We start from the raw sequence: 20,878 nt of genomic DNA on the forward strand, positions 1-20,878 counted from the left end.
TGGATACATTGTGTTCTCAGATTGGTGCCTGGATGACTAACTTCCTTTTTATTTATTTGCATATAAAAAGAATGCTGATTAGTAGCTGCCATTCTTTTTCCTTGCTGCCATAGGAGAACATGAGCAAAATGAAATCTAACAATAAATATGGTTATTCAGATTTGAAAGACAGTTAACAGCTGCTAGAATCCATTTAATGCTTTTTTTCTTACATTAAGAAAATGACAATTAGCCTAAAATGAATCATAGAATTTAATTCCAGATCTGTTAAATATGTGACTTAGCAAGTTTCAAGAGAAGTTTAGTTTATTCTTACAACTTTTATCTTTTTTTTTTTTTCCTTAGGCAAAATGTGGCAGTTAACTTTGGTCCTAGTTTTACTGGGCAAAATGTGATTTGTTTTTCCATGTTACTATATTGTCTTTAATATATTTCACCAATTTCTCCTCTTTTTCCTTCCCACCTTCCCCTCAAAGTATTAGCTTATCTTTTTTGCACAGTAACATGTTTTTGTTCAAAGGTCTTATTTAACTTATGGATACACAGGAATGGCTTGGAATATGATGGCATGATTGATTATACAAGGGAAGCTGCAAGTGGTGTAGTAGGCATTTGAACACATAAAACCAGATATTTAAGCATAACATTCATACCATCTGATAATCCTTATGGAAGGATCTGTAGGCTAACAAAGCAATATTAATAGTAACAAACAATAATAATAATAACAAAATTAACAATAACAAAACAAAATTAATTATGGCTCAGGAATTATCATAAGTATAAGAAGAAGCTACTAAGTTTAAAACTGCACCAAAACTTTTTAGACACCTTGTTTTTTAAGGATTCAAATTGAAGTTGCTATTTTATTAATTGTTTTGTACCTTCATGTAAATTTGCATTGTGGATTTTTTTAAAAATTACTTGAAAAACTGAAGATAGGATCGTGATTCATTCATTGCCCTCAGGAAATAAACATTTTTTTCCTCTGGTGAAAAGGATTGTGCATTGTAATGTTCATATTCCTTGAGCTTCCGGAGCACAATTTGTCAACAGTTTTTAAACCATATCAAAGAGCAGGAGAGTTTAAAGAGTATCAAAGAGATCAGGAAGCTTTCTAGAAAATATTTAACCTATAATATTGTCTGAGGAACTTTCATGTATGAAAGTACATGTATGAAAGAATGCTACCATAACCACAGAGTATATAGGTATAGGTGTAGAGTTCAGTAAAACACATAAGAGTTGTTTTTTTTTTTTTGTTTTTGTTTTTTTTACAAAGTTGGTTATTATAAGAGATAATGTTGTCAACATCAACATTTTATATATGTTCTACTGCCCTAAGACTTGTTATACTAGTTAGCTTTACTTATAGGTTGTCTACTGGTTGGTGTTTTTAGTCAGGTAGAGAATTCTGCTAGTGGTGTTCTTTAAATATAATTTTATCTGTGATATAAAGAACAGAATTTCATATTTTTTGTATGTATGTATGTGTGTTTTTCCCCCCCAGGGAGCTGGAACAGCCATTGGAGAGCTTCCCCCTTATTTCATGGCCAGGGCAGCTCGATTGTCAGGTGCTGAACCTGATGATGAGGAGTATCAGGAATTTGAAGAGATGCTGGAACATGCAGATTCTGCACAAGTAAGAATACTTTTAAAAAAAGAAAATCAAAAAAAGTCTAATTATCTCAAAAGGTTAATGAAGGTGAAACTATCAACAATAGTTCTGAAAAAGAAAGTTACTGAAGAAAAAGAAGGAAATGTGTCTCAGGAGGGACTATTATACACTTGAAACTTAACAAGCATCTTGCTCTTAGAATAAAGAAATAAGGAAGGACCATTTTAAAAATGTCAAGTAAGCTAAGACAAGCACTGTTAGAAAGCAGAGCAACTTAATGCTACACTATTTATCAAAGTGAGTAAGGTTAGTCTTCAATAAACGAAAAGAATCAGATTCTGATTATTTAACAGTGGAGTTTGTGAATTTATTTCTTAAAAATCAGAGTCAAAAATAGTGTCAAGAAGCAAACCCAGACCTCCTCCTCATTAATCCTATGCTCAATTTCAATATGCCAAGACAAGGACAGGATGGTTTGTTTGTCCTAGATTGTTTCATAGGATAATATAACAAAGCTGATTTTAAGAAGAGTACAAATGCTTCAGTTTATGTTTGAAGTTGCAAGTGTATAGGATCAGACTTTTTGAACTAAATTTAGGTTTGTTGCTTGGATCTTTTGTCTTACCTAATAGAATTTAAGATTCTTAAGGGTAAGGGCTTTTCTTTTTGTCTTTGTATCCCCAGCACTTAAACATCACCTTGAATATAGTAGGTGCTTGGTTAATTTTTGTTACATTGACTGAGCCCAAGTTTATTTTTGAGCCATCTGGGGAAAATAGTCTTTTCTAAGCAAATTAATTACAGACTAAATATTATTCTGGGAAAGTCTGTCTTCACATTTTCAAAGGAGCTTTAAAAAAAAAATTGTTGAAGCATCTCACTACACATAAATAGCTCACCACTTCACCATCTAGTTACTCATAAACATTCACTATTTTTAAATATTCATTAATGAATTGACTAAGAGATCTGTTTAACAACATTTGTCAGAGTTGCTAAATGTACTTGAAAACAATCAATCTGTATTTATTTCCTTTAAAAATGCATTCACATGTGAAAATATTCATGAAATGCTTTGCAAACCTTAAAATGAGAGGCAGTGTGGATAGAGAATTAGACTTGGGAGTCAAGGAGAGATAGGTTCAAATCTGCATCAGATACTTACTGCTGTGTGACTGTGAGCAAGTCACTTAACTCATTTAGCCTCAGGCTGTTTTATCTACAAAGTAAGAGAGTTGGATTCAATGTCATGAAAAATCTTCCTAGGTTTATGAGACTGAGAGAGAGAGAGACAGAGAGAGTGAGAGAATGTGTGTATGCTCACATATTTCTATGTACATGTATACTTTCTGTAACTTTGCTGATTTCAGTTGTCTTTTCCTTGAATATATCAAATTAGTGAAAGTTTGCCAAGACTTATGATTTGTTCAAATTGCTGTCCCAGAACAATTCTATACTAATTGGAGATAGACTAAGATAAAAACTGGGAGAAAATATAAGTTTTTAAATTAGGCCAACCAGATCATGATGACTGAGGCTTTTTAGAACAGAACACAGACTTTTTGTTTCTGCCTCTATCTCAGTGTTCTGAATGTTGTACTAACAATGAATGTTTTACTATTTGTGTAAAACATTCTGGAACATGCTGTCCCTTCCTCTATCTCGGTATTCATGAATGTGATGGCAATGTTAATAAGCAAAGAAATGATTACAGAAAAAGGTAGCAAGAGAATTAAGAAACAGCTAGAGGTAATCTAAATATATTAACCATTCCTTGAAAAATTCAGGATTTGATCCAACAGATATTATATATGTATCTCATATGCAACTTTGTGCCAGATAGTAAGGGATATATTCTTTTAAAGTTTAAATAAAAGATTGTTTTATGTTTTTATGCAGCTTCCATTCTAGCATAGGGGATATGATACAGAAAAGTAACTTTAACAAAATGTAATCAGAATTCCATGTAACTGTTTATAATATAAATGACATCCTTTTCAGTCAAACAGAATTTAAAAGGGTACTGGTTGGAATTAAGCCAAGGGTAATTATATTTTCTAATAGAAGAAAATATTTGCTTTCAAAATGTGCTTGCTGAAGCAAAGGGGGGGAAAATTTAGGAACAAACTATTGTAAGTAGGGAAGAGGTCTGATATTAGTTCTTGTACAAGCAGTTAAGTTCCCTGTTACTCTTGAGCAGTTCATACACTTTTTTTTGCTCGGTTAAAATCAGGTATTCTTTGAATTTGCTCATCAGTTTTTTATGAAGTCATAATGATACCAATCATCTTAATTGAACATTATAATTGACAAAGCATGTCTACCTGCATTTGTCACCTGATCTTCTCAACAAAAGGCATCAGGAATAGAGAGCTAGCCTTAGAGTCAGGAAAACCTGGATTCAGGTCACACCTCATTTATGTACTGATTCTATGTGTCTGAGCAAGTCACTTAACTTTTCAGTTAAATGCAGACCTCATCATTTTTCACCTTGACTGTTTCAGTAGCCTGTCCTGGGTTATCCTGCATCAGATTTTTCTCCCCACACCAATCCATTCTCCATTCAGCTGTCAGAGTGATCTTCCTAAATCACAATCTGATCATAGTGCATCCCTTTATCTCCCAAGTACACTTGAGTGTACCCTGTCAAATATAAAATCCTATCATGTAAGTTCTTGGTTTGGTTTTTTGGAGATCTTGGGGCAGCCTTCCTTTCAGCAGATTAATCACCACAAGAATAACCAGGTGTTAAAGTCCAAAAGTCTTTGTCTCCTTTGCCTGGTTGCTCAGCTAGCTTTCTTGTGGCCTTCAGATGAGACTTGGTTTCAGTGGCTTCAGAAAATCCAGGAGGAAAGGCTACCATGGTGGTGTGAGATGAAGTGAGTCTGAGTCCAAGGGTTTGTGCTTCAGCCTCCAGCCACCACAAAAGTGAACAGTAAACTGAATCTGGCTCTGCCTCCTATCTTATAAGCTCTACACTGAGTATAAATCAATCATTATATCATAGGAAACCATTATTTGTTGTAAGATTAAATCAATCATACTGAACTTAAGAGAACTATTAAGCACCATGCTTAACTAGATAACCACTGTCTTTATCAATTCCATTTAACACCTTGTAAGAATCCTTGTTTCAGAGTTCTGGCTCATAACACTGTGGTATTCAATGTCCTTTATAATTTACCCCCATACCCGCATGCACACATATCCACCATTTTAGTCTTCCTATATCTACAGATGGTACTCTGTCCTATGCATGCAGCACCCCCTTCAAAAATCCTCCCGTCTTCCCCCCCCCAACATTTCATAATCTAGTGATATTAACTAGAAATTTCTTGTTTCTCAAACAAGATATCCTATTTTCCAAATTCTAGGCTTTTTCCCTCACCATCCCCCCCCATGTCTGGAATACTCTCTCTCTTTATCTCCACCTCCTGACTTTCTTTAAGTACCAACTGAAATTCCACCTTCTCCAGAAGTCCTTTATAGATCTCCCTTAATTCTAGTGCCTACTCTGTTGATTACTTCCAATATATCCTGTGTATAGCTTATTATACATAGTTGTTTATATGTTGTCTCCCCCATTAAAATGCAAGTAGTTTAAAGATAGGAATTGTTATAATCCCAGGATCCCAATGTTTAGCATAGTGTCTGACATATAAGCACTTTGCAAATATTTATTTATTTTTATTAATTTTATGATTATAACTTTTTTTGACAGTACGTATGCATTGGTAATTTTTTACAACATTATCCCTTGTACTCCCTTCTATTCTGAATTTTTCCCCTCTTTCCTTCCACCCCCTCTCCTAGATGGCAGGCATTCCCATATATATTAAATATGTTATAGTATATTCTAGGTACAATATATATGTGTAGAACCGAATTTTGTTGTTGTTGTTGTTGTTGCAAAGGAAGAATTGGATTCGGAAGGTAAAAATCTGGGGAGAAAAACAAAAAATGCTAACAGTTTACACTCATTTCCCAGTGTTCCTTTTCTGGGTGTAACTGATTCTGTCCATCATTGATCAATTGGAATTGGATTAGCTCTTCTCTGTGTTGAAGATATCCACTTCCATCAAAATACATCTTCATGTAGTATCATTGTTGAAGTGTATAATGATCTCCTAGTTCTGTTCGTTTCACTCAGCATCAGTTGATGTAAATCTCTCCAAGCCTCTCTTATTCCTCCTGTTGGTCATTTCTTGCAGAACAATAATATTCCATAACATTCATATACCATAATTTACCCAACCATTCTCCATTTGATGGGCATTTTCCAATTTCTAACCACTACAAAAAGGGCTGCCAGAAACATTTTGGCACATACAGGTCCCTTTCCCTTCTTTAGTATTTCCTTGGGATATAAGCCCAATAGTAGCACTGCTGGATCAAAGGGTATGCACATTTTGATAACTTTTTGGGCATAGTTCCAGATTGCTCTCCAGAATGGTTGGATTCTTTCACAACTCCACCAACAATGCATCAGTGTCCCAGTTTTCCCACATCCCCGCCAACATTCATCATTATTTGTTCCTGTCATCTTAGCCAATCTGACAGGTGTGTAGTGGTATCTCAGAGTTGTCTTAATTTGCATTTCTCTGATCAATAGTGATTTGGAACACTCATATGAGTGGAAATAGTTTCAATTTCATCATCTGAAAATTGTCTGTTCGTATCCTTTGACCATTTATCATTTGGAGAATGGCTTGATTTCTTATAAATTAGAGTCAATTCTCTGTATATTTCGGAGATGAGGCTTTTATCAGAACTTTTAGCTGTAAAAAAATGTTTTCCCAATTTGTTACTTCCCTTCTAATCTTGTTTGCATTAGTTTTGTTTGTACAAAAGCTTTTTAATTTGATGTAATCAAAATTTTCTATTTTGTGATCAATAATGATCTCTAGTTCTCCTTTGGTCACAAATTCCTTCCTCCTCCACAAGTCTGAGAGGTAAACTATCCTATGTTCCTCTTAATTTATTTATGATCTCATTCTTTATGCCTAAATCATGGAGCCATTTTGATCTTATCCTAGTATGTGGTGTTAAATATGGGTCCATGCCTAGTTTCTGCCATACTAATTTCCAGTTTTCCCAGCAGTTTTTGTCAAATAATGAATTCTTATCCCAAAAGTTGGGATCTTTGGGTTTGTCAAACACTAGATTGCTATTTTTATTCACTATCTTGGCCTGTGAAACTAATCTATTCCACTGATCGACTAATCTATTTCTTAGCCAATACCAAATGGTTTTGGTGACTGCTGCTTTATAATATAGTTCTAGATCAGGTACAGCTAGACCACCTTCATTTGATTTTTTTTTTTTTTTTTTTTTTATTACTTCCCTTGAAATTCTCGACCTTTTGTTCTTCCATATGAATTTTGTTGTTTTTTTCTAGGTCATTAAAATAGTTTCTTGGGAGTCTGATTGGTATAGTATTAAATCTTGATTATATTCGCTCGGCCTATCCAAAAGCACTTAATGTCTTTCCAATTATTTAAATCTGACTTTATTTTTGTGGCAAATGTTTTGTAATTTTGCTCATATAATTCCTGACTTTCCTTTGGTAGACATATTCCCAAATATTTTATACAATCGACCATTATTTTAAATGGAATTTCTCTTTGTATCTCTTGCTGTTGGATTGTGTTTATAATGTATAAAAATGTTGAGGATTTATGTGGATTTATTTTGTATCCTTCAACTTTGCTACAGTTCTACATTATTTCTAATAGCTTTTTAGCAGATCTTTGGGATTCTCTAAGTATACCATCATATCATCTGCAAAGAGTGATAGTTTGGTTTCCTCATTTCCTACTCTAATTCCTTGAATCTCTTTCTCGGCTCTTATTGCCAAGGCTAACGTTTCTAGTACTATATTGAATAGTAATGGTGATAGTGGGCAACCTTGTTTCACTCCTGATCTTACCGGGAAAGGTTCCAGTTTATCGCCATTACATATTATGCTTACCGATGGTTTTAAATATATGCTCATTATTTTAAGGAATAGTCCATTTATTCCTATACTCTCAAGTGTTTTTAGTAGGAATGGATGTTGGATTTTATCAAATGCTTTTTCTGCATCTATTGAGATGATCATATGGTTTATATTAATTTGATTATTAATATGGTCAATTATACTAATAGTTTTGTAATATTGAACCAGCCCTCCATTCCTGGTATAAATCCCACTTGGTCATAGTGTATTATCCTGGGTATGATTTTCTGTAGTCTTTTTGCTAATATTTTATTAAGATTTTAGCATCAATATTCATTAGGGAGATTGGTCTATAATTTTCTTTCTCTGTTTTCAGGCTACCTGGTTTAGGTATCAGTACCATGTCTGTATCATAAAAGGAATTTGGTAGGACTCCTTCAGTCCCTATTTTTTCAGATAGTTTATATAGCATTGGAGTTAGTTCTTTAAATGTTTGGTAGAATTCACATGTAAATCCATCTGGTCCTGAGGATTTTTTCTTAGGGAGTTGGTTAATAGCTTGTTCTATTTCTTTTTCTGAAATGGGACTATTTACTTCTTCCTCTGTTAATCTGGGCAAGCTATATTTTTGAAGATATTCTTCCATTTCATTTAAGTTATTGAATTTTTTGGCATAAAGTTGAGTAAAGTAGCTCCTAACTATTGTTCTAATTTCCTCTTCATTAGTGGTGAGTTCTCCCTTTTCATTTTTAAGACTTAACAATTTGCTTTTCCTCTTTCCTTCGTAAATATTTATTGACTAACTGACAAAAGGTCTCAGCATGTAAGTTTGTTTTTTTTTTTTGTTTGTTTGTTTGTTTGTTTTTTTAATAGGTTCCTTCTATCTCTTAGAAGAAATGAGAATCTTATCAGACGTTTCATTCCTAAATATTTTTCCAGGATATCTTTTTCCCTTTTAAAAAAAATTAGGTACATCACTTTTTGTTGCAAGAACTTTTACATTTTATATATTCAAAATTGCCATTTTTATCTTTTGGGATTCCCTCTTTCCTTTTTTTTTTTTTTTTAATCAAAATGCTTCCTGTATACAAAGATCTGAAAGGTAATTTCTTTGCTTCTAATAAGGGGATCTCTCTGTGTTAGATTCAGTTATCTATTTCACTCTTCTGTAGCATCATTGACCACCCTTTTTTTAATGTGTATTTTCTTTCTTTTGGCTTCCAAAATACCACATTATTCTTTCCTGACTTTCTAATTATTCTTAATTATTCTTTTGCTATTTTCTTTAGCTTCTTATCTTCTCAATTCTTAAATTGGTTGTTTCTTCAGGTTTTTGCCTTTTCTATTTTTCTTTTCTAGTCTCTCTCTTAGAAACTTTGGTTTCTCTGGTAGCATCAATGAACAGCTCTATCCAGATTACTACCAGATATCTATCTTTGGCTTTCACCTCATTGTAGAATTCTTGATCTGCAACTCTACTTAGATGCCCTTCTGGTTCCTCAAACTCAACATGTATGCAAGACATCTCAAACTCAATATATTTCAAATCAAGCTTAATATATTCCCCCTTCCTCCTATTTTGTTGTAGTATTATCATTTTTACCTAGTCTCTGATGTTTGAAACTTTTATCTTCCATTTCACTCAGCTCTTAAATCCAGTCAGTAATCAAATCCTAACATTCTTACCTCTGTGACACCTTTCACATCAGTTCCCTCCTTTCCATTTTCATTATTCTCACCCTAATAGAGGCCCTCATTTTTGCTAGGAATATCATAACAGCTTTCTTGCTAACAGGCTTCCAATCTCTCTCTTCTCTCTCCATGCTTGAAACCTCCCTTCCTATGTTCTTTCTTTGCCTGCATGTGATCATATCTTTCCTTTGTTCAAAAACTTGTCATAGTTCCCTCTTACTTAATAAATAAGAAAATAAAACAAAAAAAAAAAATGGACTTTGTGCTCTCCATGTTTGTTCTGCTACTTTTCTAGCTTAAACTGCAGTAGTTTTTTCTTGCAAATATATCTTGTACTTTTCCCATTTACATTTGATTCCACTGTTTCCTGTGCCAAAAATATTCTTCATCCCAATCATCACTTAATTCCTTCCTATAATTTAAAACTTAATTAATGCCTTTCTTCTTAAAGCCTTCTTGATTACCTCACAATTGGTAATGCCTTCTCTCCTCTCTACCACACCTCCTATAACACTTTATTTAAATCCCTGTTAGGGATTTATCATTGAGAGGTAACATGGTATTGTGGAAAGGAAGCTAGATTTAAAGTAAGGAAACCAAGATTCAGATATTTTTTCTGATACTTCCTGCTTCATAGCTATGTGACCATGGCAAATCACTTTAACTCTTGTGATTTGAATTTCCTCATCAATAAAGGGGGATAATACTTATACTTTCTGCCTCAAAGGAAACAATTTTATAATGTTAGATACATTTATACATTTATGTTATTTTGTATTTTAATAATTTGTGTCAATTCTCCCTTCTTACTTTTAACAGCAAGGATTATGTCTTATCTCAACTACATCTTACCACAGGACTAGCACACTGCTCTCTAAAAGAGTGTCCCGATGTTACTTCCAATGAGGCATTCTAAGATGATATCATTTGCTGATCCTCTCCAGTTAGAGAGCAGTAAAATAACTCAGTTTAAAAAAGTTTTGTTTGCCACTTTTGCAAATCATATGCAGTGGGGAGAGTAGCTTTTATACTGATTGTCAGAATTAAGATTCAAGAAGTTGTAATGGTGAACTAGATGACCTTTATTTGAAAGGTTCTGATCTCATCCATGTAGGTCTTTCCTCCAATAATATAGTTGGAAATACTCCCCCCTCTCCTACACTATCTTCATTTTATATGATCCTTTTCTATATGCACCTATAACATCCTCAACAAGGGGTCCATCCAAGGTACTACTAAGGGATTCTCTCCTAGTTTTGTTTTTTTGTTTTGTTTTGTTTTTTGCATTTTGGATATACATTTGGATCAAAGGAGGTTCTATCTGATATTCTTCCCTCTTGAGCTGGCCCACCTTTTTGTCTTAGCATAAAGCTTCTGATGATGTCCTTTTCATGTATTCTACACAATACTCTCTCTTTGATAATATAGAATATAGAGTTTGGCCTGTTATTTCATTGTTATAGGGAACTCCTAGATAAGAGGATTGGTAGTACCTTCTAGAACATGGAAAAGTGAAATGACTTGGCAGTATCTCTGTTCCATGCAGAAGTTGAACTCAGGTATTCCTGATACAAAGGCCAACTTTCTGTTATATTACATCATTTCTTTTTGGTGATGTCACAGTCATTAGCACTAATATGGCTCTTTATGTATATTTTCTCATTTCTTCTGCACAACTTATCCTGTGTGATAACTGCTATTATCATCTCCATTGTGCACAGAAGGAAACAGACTGAAAAAGGAAGGCTCTCATAGTCTAACAGAAATGTCATGTAAACAGCTATGCAGAAACGAGATAGTCACACACAAAACACATAGAAATTGGGGATGTCTCATGGCAGGACACTGAGATTAAGGAGACCTGAGGAAGGTTTTTTGCAGAAAGTAGACTTTAACTAAGACTTGAAGGAACCCACAGAACCCAGGAGGAAATGATAAGTTATTAAATTGAGCATGCAGTTTAAGAAGATCAGTTTGACAGCTGAGGGGAGGATGAGTAGAGAAAGAGATTGGAGGTAGACCAACTCACCAGCAGGCTATTGCAGTGGTCCAAATGTAAGATGGTGAAGGCCTGCATTAGGGTGGTGGCAGCATCAGGGGAGAGATGTTATGAAGGTGAAATCAATAGACCATAGCAACAGATTAGACTTGGTAATTGAGAGGGCAAGGAATCCAAGATGCTACCAAGATTACAAGCCTGGGTGACTAGGAGGATGGTGGCATCCTCATCAGCAATAAAGAAATGAGAAAGAGAGAAGGGTTTCTGGAGAGAAGATTCAGTTTCAGTTTGAGTAAAAAATATGATAAAGTTTTCCAAATGTAATTCATCTCATTTTTTTTTTCCTACTTAATTTTGGGTCCAATTTGTTGTCCATTCTCAGTATTTATAAAAGATAGACACCAGCTTTAGGAATTATCTATCCAGTTGCATATCATAGTTGTAGAAAATGGAAGGCATTTATGCATTTGGTTTTTCAAGGGTAGAATATAAGTCTGAACATTTTTTTTATAATGAAGCTTTTCCTTATTGCACCAACTATTCCTTCTTCTCTGAAATTTACCTACTTGTCTATGTACATTCTACCTTTACTGAGTCAAAGGCCTTTATGTGAGATGTTCTGGCTTAGTTGAATCTTTGCCAAGGCTTTCTGGAAATCTCTTTTCCCCTTCACTGCTTCTGAATGTTTTATGAGACAATTGTTATTGTTCAGTCTTTTAAATCTGGTTTGATTCTTTGTGACCCTATTTGGAATTTTTTTTGGCAAAGACACTGGAGTGGTTTGCCATTTCCTTTTCCAGATGAGGGAACTGAGGCAAAGTTAAGTGACTAGCCCAGGGTCGCACAACTAATAAATGTCTGAAGCCAGATTTGAACTAATAAAGACCAGTCTTTCTGACTCAAGACTGGCATTCTATTGATACTACACCACCTAGCTGCTGAAGATAAATATGAACACCCCAATTTCTGGCTTTTTTTTTTTTTTTTTTTAATCAATTATGCAAGGACAGGATGGAAGAACCCTGGCTTGAAATACATATGAATATGTACATATGAAATAGATATTTCATTTAATCCTAGATACGCTATTTTAAAAGGAACATCTTTTTCTTTCTTTCTTTTTTTTTTTCCTGGTTATACATGTGGGGTTTTTTTGTTTGTTTTTTTCCTGAGGCAATTGGGAGTTGCCAGGATCACACAGCTAGGAAATATTAAGTTTCTGAGGCCAGATTTGAACTCAGGTCCTCCTGACTTCAGGACTGTGTTCTATCCACTGTGCCATCTAGCTGCCCCTCCTTTTTTTTTTTTTTTTTTTTTTTAATCTAAAAAATGCATTTAAACTATTTAAAGTATGCACAGTTTTCAACATTCATCCTTGCAAAGCCTTGTGTTCCAAAGTTTTTTTCTCCCTTCTTCCATCCAGCTCCTCCCCTAGACTGCAGGTAATCCAATACATGTTTAAACATTTTTTAAAAAACACATTTTCTTATGAATCATATTGAGTAAGAAAAATCAGAACTAAAGGGAAAAATCATGAGAAAGAAAAAAAAAACAGAAGAAAAAGAAAAAAGTGAACATAGTATGTATGTATTGATTTACATCAGTCTCTATAGGTCTCTCTTCAGATTGTGTTTTCCATCCAAAATTTATTGGGATTGCCTTGGATCACAGAACCACCAAAAAGAGCCATGTCTTTTATAGTTGATCATTGCGTAATCTTGCTCATACTGTGTACAGTGTATTCCTGATTCTATTTGTTTTGCTCATCATTCGTTCATGTAAATCCTTCCAGGCCTTTCTAAAATAAGCTTGTTCATCATTTTTTTCATTCCCCATTACTTTCAAATATCATAACTTATTCAACTATTCCACAATTGATGGGCATCCACTCAGTTTCCAGTTCTTTGCCACTACAAAAAGAACTGCTAAAAACATTTTTGCATATGTGGGTTCTTTTCTCTCTTTTATGATTTCCTTGTGATACAGAATGGGGTCAAAGGGTATGTAGAATTTTATAGCCCTTTGGGCATAGTTCCAAATTGCTTTCATTACTTGATTTTTGCTAAACTAGAGCATATTCAGAGAACTATCAGAATAGTGAAGCATTCAGAAATTGAGGGTTTATATTTTTTAAATTTTTAATAAATTGTATTATTCTTTTGTTTTTATATTACCTACATTTCGCATTTCTCTTCTTCAGTTCATATAAGAATAGAAAAGAAGAAAGAAAATAGTTCAGCAAAACTGACATTGAAAGAGAATGATATTATATACAGTATTCTATATCTATACCTGTTCAGTTCTGTAAAGAAATGAGGTGAGGTAGTCTTATAGCTCTTCTTTGCATCCATACTTGGTTATTGTGATGTTACACATTCAGCTTCTGTCATTTTGTTGTTGTTATTCTTCCCATTTAAATTGTTTTAATAATTCTGTATAGTTTTCCTGGTACTTTGGTTTTGTATCAGTTCATAAAAGTCTTCCCATGCTTTTTCTTTCATTACATGCATGTGACAGCTTATTTAGTCATTAGACAATTTAATCAGCATCTATTTTGTTCTTTGCTACCACAAAAAGTGTCACTATATATATTAGATATATTTAAAAACCTCCTTTTTCCCATTATTGTCCTTGGTGTGTGTATATATATATATATATATATATATATATATCCTAGCATTGGAATTCTTACTATGATTCAAAAAATGCTTTGCAAATTATTTGTAACAATTCCCAACTTCATATTAGAGTGATTTATCTTTCCGCAATTCCTCCTTCATTAATTGTCATATCTTTTTTCATCTTTTTCAGTTTGCTAACTATGAGATATGATTTTCATCCCTTTTATTATTGGTGACTTAGTACATTCCTTTGTATTGTTGTTAATGGTTTTCAGTTCTTCTTTTGAAAATTGTTTGCTCATATATTTTGACCATTTCCCCACTGGAGACTGACTTTTAATCTAGAGTATTTCTTTTTAAAAGCTTCTTTTACTTGTTATTGGTTATCAGAAACCTATAAGTGATAATTTGATGCAAACATTTTTCCCCTAGATATATTTTAACCTAGAAACAATTTTGTTAAGACACATGATTACCATATTCAGATGTCTGAAGATATGTCCTGAATGAATGAAATAAAAAGTATTTACTAACCACCATGAAAATTGCTAAGCCACATAGATATAACTAGAAAATCTGAATGATCCTATTTCTCCCAGGGCGCACATCCTTATTGGAAGAGAAATGAAGGCACTAAGACTAAAAAAGAAATATTTCTTGAGACTTGAAGGAAGGAAGGATTCTCATCCTTTCACTTAGCCCCCCCACCTCCCCCACCCCTGCAAAACAAAACAAAACAAAACAAAACAAAACAAAACAAAACAAAACTCCTAGGGCCTGTACTTTGCTCTAGGTATATTTAGTTTCATAGTATAGTATATATATTCTATACATTAGAAAACATTACAGATTATTTGGCATAGTCCTTCAATATTGCTTTTATAAATATTCTGCTACTTATTATTTAATAGGTAATAATGGTTTACCAGTCATTGGTTGCATCTGAGTGAGTGTAATATGTGAGTAATTTTAGAAAGTATATGTTGGATTCTTGAAGGTAAGGACCACTTTAATAGCAGTGAGCAAAAGTCAGGGGGAAAATTTGCTATCATTTCTTTACCATATGGTAAAGGACATCTCTGATTTTGTTAGGGAAAGTAAACATTATTTGTGGTCTTGATTCTTATAGGAAACCTGATTTGGTAGAGCTCTTTTATTTTTTAAAATATAGTTTGGCTTTCTCTACTGTGTTTGAATTATCTCTTTGTTAGGAATAAATATCGTTGTGGCTATCAGTGATTTTGAGCAAATCTAACAATTTTTAAATGAGGTGTAGATCTGTTTTGGCATTTCATGCTTGCCACTAGGTAAATATTTTAATTATTCTTAAGATGATTATTGAATTATATATTATATTAATAATACCTATAATAACAATAATAATGAAATAGTATCATAGATTTAGAACTTGAAGGAACCTTAGATCATCTAGTCCAAACTTCTTGTTGTATGTACAGAGAAGGAAACCACAAGTGAAGGTGACCCATTATAAATGAAAGATATAAATTTAGCTCTCCTGACTCCAAATCTAGTGGTCTTAGAGGGTTTTTTTTTTTTGTTTTGTTTTGTTTTGTTTTTTGCTGAGGCAATTGGGATAAAGTGACTTGCCCAGGGTCACACAGCCAGAAAGTATTAAGTGTTTGAGGCTAGTCTTAGAGAATTTAATATTGTAAATATTACATTAGGAATATTTTCTTAATTTTGAAACTTATTCTTTTAGAAAATTATAATTATGACAAGAACAGTTGAATATAGATATAATATCCAAGATTTATAAGGATTGATTAAAATATCTGAGTTTTATAATCATTTGAAAGTAGGAGCTAAAGGTATACTCTGTAAAATATTGTTTTGAAATACCATATGATGATCAATTCTATGGATGTGACTCTCTTCAGTAATGAATAGAACCAGCTACACCCAGCAAAGAACTCTGAGAAATGAGTGTGAACCACTACATAGCATTTCCAATCCCTCTGTTTTTGTCCACTTCCATTTTTTATTTCATTCACAGGTTAATTGTAACATTATTTCAAAATCCGATTCTTCTTGCATAACAAAGTAACTATATGGATATGTATACATATATTGTATTTAATATGTACTTTAACATATTTAACATGTATTGGTCTACCTGCCATCTAGGGGAGGGGGTAGGGGGAAGGAGGGGAAAAATTAGAACAAAAGGTTTTGCAATTGTCAATGCTGAAAAATTACCCATGCATATATCTTGTAAATAAAAAGCTATAATAAAAAAAATAAAATAAAATATAGCGTTGATCTATGTAATACTTCTTTGGGGACTCTTTAGGTAGTCTATTAAAGTCAACCCTGCATTAGAAAAATGCAGGGATAAAAGAATTCAATAAAGAATAAAAGACTGTGTAATTTATTGCAAAAAATTGACGCCACATTCTCAAACCAGTTAAATTCCCCTGTAATTTTGTTTGGTTGGAGGATTGGGTTGTTTATAAAGTTTTTTTTTGGGGGGGGGAGAATTTTCTTTTTAAATTTAAAGTTTAGATAATTGAGTAAAAAAATGTTATATGTTTTTATCTTGAAGGATATATTCTTTAACCTATTTGATCATAAAAATTCATTCTGAGTAACTTGGTTAAGGAGAACAATTTTTTAAAATGGTATAATAAATTGTTGATTTCTTGCTGGTATACTTCTTGTTCTATTTAGTAAATCACAAAACTGAAATGTAAATATAATCTCTTTTCATCAATTTGACTTAATATTCATTACTTGAAGCCATGTTATTTTTTTTCCCCTTTATGGTATCTTACTCTTTGTGGTAGTGTTCTAGAATATAAGATATTGTGATATGTGGTAAAGAAATACCTAGAATTAAGTGTTTGAAATTTTCTCTTGGTTGATTGAAGGGAGCATGACAATACTGGTTACAATTCTGTCCTGGAAGCCATAAAGTTCTGCCTTCTGACATGTACTGCCTGTATGACCTTGAACAAGTTGTTTAACCTTTCGGCCTATGGAAACACTTTAGATGATTATTCAAGACTACAAGTTGTAGAATAGAAGGTATTGACCTCTATTGAAAAGGAGTTTCTTCATTTTTGAAGTTAGTTCCCTGTACTTTGGAAAACATAAATCCAGACTGGATCTCTGTCTGAATTCATTATTCAAAATGATAAAGTAGTATAATTCTGGATTTTAAATCCTATTTCCAGGGATTTTTATTCAAGTTCTATTTAGGATTTAATATTGTAAATAATTAAAACTTTCTACTTAACATATCTTGAAGCTTCATATTTGCAAATTTAAAAACCATTTATAACTCAGCTGTTTTGTAACTCAGCCTAAAGGGAAAAAAACACCTACGTTAAATCTAATAAGATTTTTTAAAAATTCTTTTTAGGAGTTTAAAGTGTCAAGTGACATTTTATCAATGAAAATGTAACTACTGATGCCATTACAGACTAGCCTACCTTTCTCCTCCTTTCCTCCCCTTTCCCTATCCTTAAGATTATTGAATTTTCCTTTAGCTGCATTACAGTAACTATTCTCCAGGCCATATTCACTCTATTCCCAACCCTATCTTTCTGTGTTAGATGATAATAATGAATTTTTAAGATGTCTGATAATTGAAGAATTTGAGTTTGATTTTTGAATGTAGAAATTTCAATGAAGCATTTAGGAAGTAGTTTATATATTTATTTCTTAATTAAGTGCTTTAGAATTTGCTTTTTCATAGTTATCTATGCAAAGAACACAATTTGACTGCAAAAAATAACTTGCCATTTGCCCTCATTACCCTACTTGTTGCTTTTGCTTGATTTCCTTTGTTATTTCCCTATTTCCTCAAAGAAGCATAAACTTTGAAAATAGTTAATAATGTAGAAGAAGTTCTGAGATAAAACAGTTCTCATTTTCAAATCAAGTGTCATATGAAGGCATGAGTGTCAGTTGTTGCTGGGACCTGTTTTTGACTCTGCTGAACCTTTACTGGTTGTGGTTTGTCTGGCCATCACATGATTTCTCTGAAAATTCCCCCTCCCCTCCATTTCCAGTAAACTGTTTGAACAGGAGTGAGTCAGAGTGAAACCAGCTTCCCTGTAACCACAGGGCTTGTTCAAGAATTTGTCAACGTGGACTCTAGAGGGTTTGTATTAAACTTGGCTGTAACTGCTTTGGTTCCATAGAACAACTTCCTGTCATTGGGAACAGATCATTCACTTGTTTGCAAAGAGTTAAACTGATGAACTTTGGTAAGTGAGCATTGGTGACACATGTTAAACACATCTTTCTAGCATTACTTTAAGACTCTGTCCAAGGGAGATAGCTTTACCAGGGTTTCTCTTTTCAGAAACAAAGGACTAGATCACCCTTTTGGCCACCACACCCAGTCACAGGCAGACATGCTCTTTTCTTTTTCAGTGTAGCCATAGAACAGGAATACTTCACACAATCCAGACTAATTCAGAATCTATAGCAGTGGCACATAGAACTACTAGTTCTATGTTGTGCTATATATTATAGTTTTTGTTGCCCAGAAGTTTCATTGTAGTCATACTTTTTGAATTTGGGTTCTACCAGCTCTGTAACGAACTACTTAGTTGACACCCTTTTTTATGCCTCCTTTAGTAAAAATAAGGCATTTAGACCAAAGCAACTTTTCAATCTCTTCCCGCTCTACAAAACTTTGTTTCTTTTAGGGATAGAATAATGAATACGATTTTAAAAAACCAGGATATTTCAACTCTATGCTTGTATTAGTAGTTTAAAAAAAAAAACAAAACCTGCCCATTATATAGCACCTTCCTTCTGAGACTACCTCCAGTTTATTTTGTCTATATCTTATTAGTTTATATTTGTATGGGTATTGTCTCCCCATTAGACTTGAGCTCTTATGAGCAGAGCCTTTTTTTTTTTTTTTTTTTTTTTTTTTTTTTTTTTTTTTTTTAAAGACCTCTCTATTGTCAGTACTACATACAGTGCCTAACAAATAGCAACTATTTAATGAATTAAGTTGATTGACTAAGAAGCACAAGGACATTATTTATGGTGAAAACCTTGATGCTTCCAATCCAAAGGAAAGTTTTACTATATTTTGGAGGGAAATGGAACAAGCATTTATTAAGTGCTTACTATGTGCCAAGCACTGTGCTAAGTACTCTAAAAATATTACCTCATTTGAATACCACTATTTTATTTCTTGAGTTGTCACTCATTTTCCTTTTCAAATCATTTAATTTCTTTGCTGTTAACAGGCTGGACAAAGAAAGACTTGATATTTCATACAGCTCATTAAATGGGTGGCCACCAGGAGACTTGTCTGTACATTATACATTCCTGAAGTCTGAAGCATCCAGTTGTTTCTATGTGTGCATTTCCATTTAAAAACTCTGTTATCTTAGGCCAAAATGTGGTAACTTAAAACAAAATCTAGTGGAATTTAAACTTCATTAAAGTTATATTTTAGAACTTCCTGGTTTTAAATGATAAATTTAGGTAACAGGAGTGACAAGAGAATGTGAATATTTAATGAATGAAGAAATGAACCAGTTCCTTTTCATGGGAAAGACCAATGGAGTTGTTAAATAAGATATTTTAAAGTTTTAATCAATATATCTCCATTGACTCCCTGAATGACTAAATTAAAAGAATGTTTATGTATATTAAAGCAATTTAAAGTTAGAAATTAAATTATGCTCTTTAAAATACAACAAAGGGTTAATACAAAAGATTAACAGAGGTGTTAGTAATAAATATTTAAAATTTTTCTTGCTAGATTGCTTTAGACATTGGCAACTGACTTATAAGAGTTTTATGCTTGCTTTGTTCTATTCATTTCCACACCTGTTTACAGATATGGAAAAAATAAGCATTGGGCTGCATTAGGTTACCTTTGTTAAACTAACTTAAAGAAGTTTTTCAGGTTTGTGTTTCAAGGACCTTTTGTAAAATGAATTTAGAAAAGCTTCTTTTACTGAAACTTGGGCAAACCAACTCTTGTACTTCCTATGTTCTTGAGTCTGCAGATGAGTAATATACTGAATACAGACTTACTCACTATTAAAACTGCTTGAGTACTCCCAAACATCTGTTCTAGGGCCCAAGTCTAAGGTGGGACAATTGCAGTGTACGTTCAGCTGAAGCAGAGTAAATTAAAAAAAAAAAATGCAATTCATATCTAATTACGTAAGTTGTTTTTGAATAACACTGATAAACATGAAGGTAACATAAAAGGCACAGTTTAGGAAGATCTAATGTTTTAATCATCCAAATATTTGTTTTGTCCTATCCTGAGGTTTCTCAAATTTCTATGAGAAAACTCTTAAACAATTCTTAAGGTCATTTTAACCTTTTGTGAAGAAGTAAACTTAACAGTGGAAACAAGAATGCTCATGTGGTAGTGTACTTATAACTTATCTGTCCAGCCAGTCATTCTATGTCACAGGCACCAAGACATATGTTATGACTTGATATGTTTGTCCTATCCCATGTTGATCTCAGAGGTTAGCTATCCCCCCAAATCCAATTTCTTTTAATTACCTTTCATTTTCTTGATCACATAATACTTTTCTATGCATCTTTGCCAGTTCCATTATATCTTTGGTGAATTATGTTGACTAGAATACAGGATTTTTAGATGCAGAAACAATGTGATTTTGTCAATGGTCAGATTTTTTTTTCATGTATTGCAGTGTCTTTCTTGCTAATAACTATTGTTTTGACTTCTAGGACATTGAACTGATGATTCAGGAAACCACCCTATAATCCTTGTTTTAGGTCTTAATTGGTTTCTTATAACCATAATTTGTAGTTTGTTTGGATTATTTCCCCCTAACAACATTAGCTTACACTAAAACTCAACTTACTGATTTTTCTATCCATCTCTGTAGTATCCTAATAGTTAATATCATGTATATGGAAATTTCACTATGTACAAAGTTGGGATTTTTTTAATAAATAAAGTTGATCCTTACCGATTCTTGAAAAATCCCAAAATTTATACTTATTCACCTAAAAAGGTTTCCATGTAT

The 20,878-nt window shown here is 33.1% G+C and overlaps 1 protein-coding gene across 2 annotated transcripts in view; it reads left to right on the forward strand.

Moving 5' to 3' along the window:
- The window catches only part of VMP1 (vacuole membrane protein 1), a 124,069-nt gene that overhangs the window by 59,062 nt on the left and 44,129 nt on the right, over nt 1-20,878 (forward strand). For both annotated transcript variants that reach the window (XM_074261965.1, XM_074261966.1), the window contains one exon: nt 1,511-1,642. In XM_074261965.1, coding sequence (XP_074118066.1) covers nt 1,511-1,642 — 132 coding nt within the window. The remainder of the gene's footprint in view (nt 1-1,510; nt 1,643-20,878) is intronic.

The sequence above is a fragment of the Sminthopsis crassicaudata genome, chromosome 4 (assembly GCF_048593235.1).
Source record: "Sminthopsis crassicaudata isolate SCR6 chromosome 4, ASM4859323v1, whole genome shotgun sequence".
NCBI classification, from domain to species: Eukaryota; Metazoa; Chordata; class Mammalia; order Dasyuromorphia; family Dasyuridae; genus Sminthopsis; species Sminthopsis crassicaudata.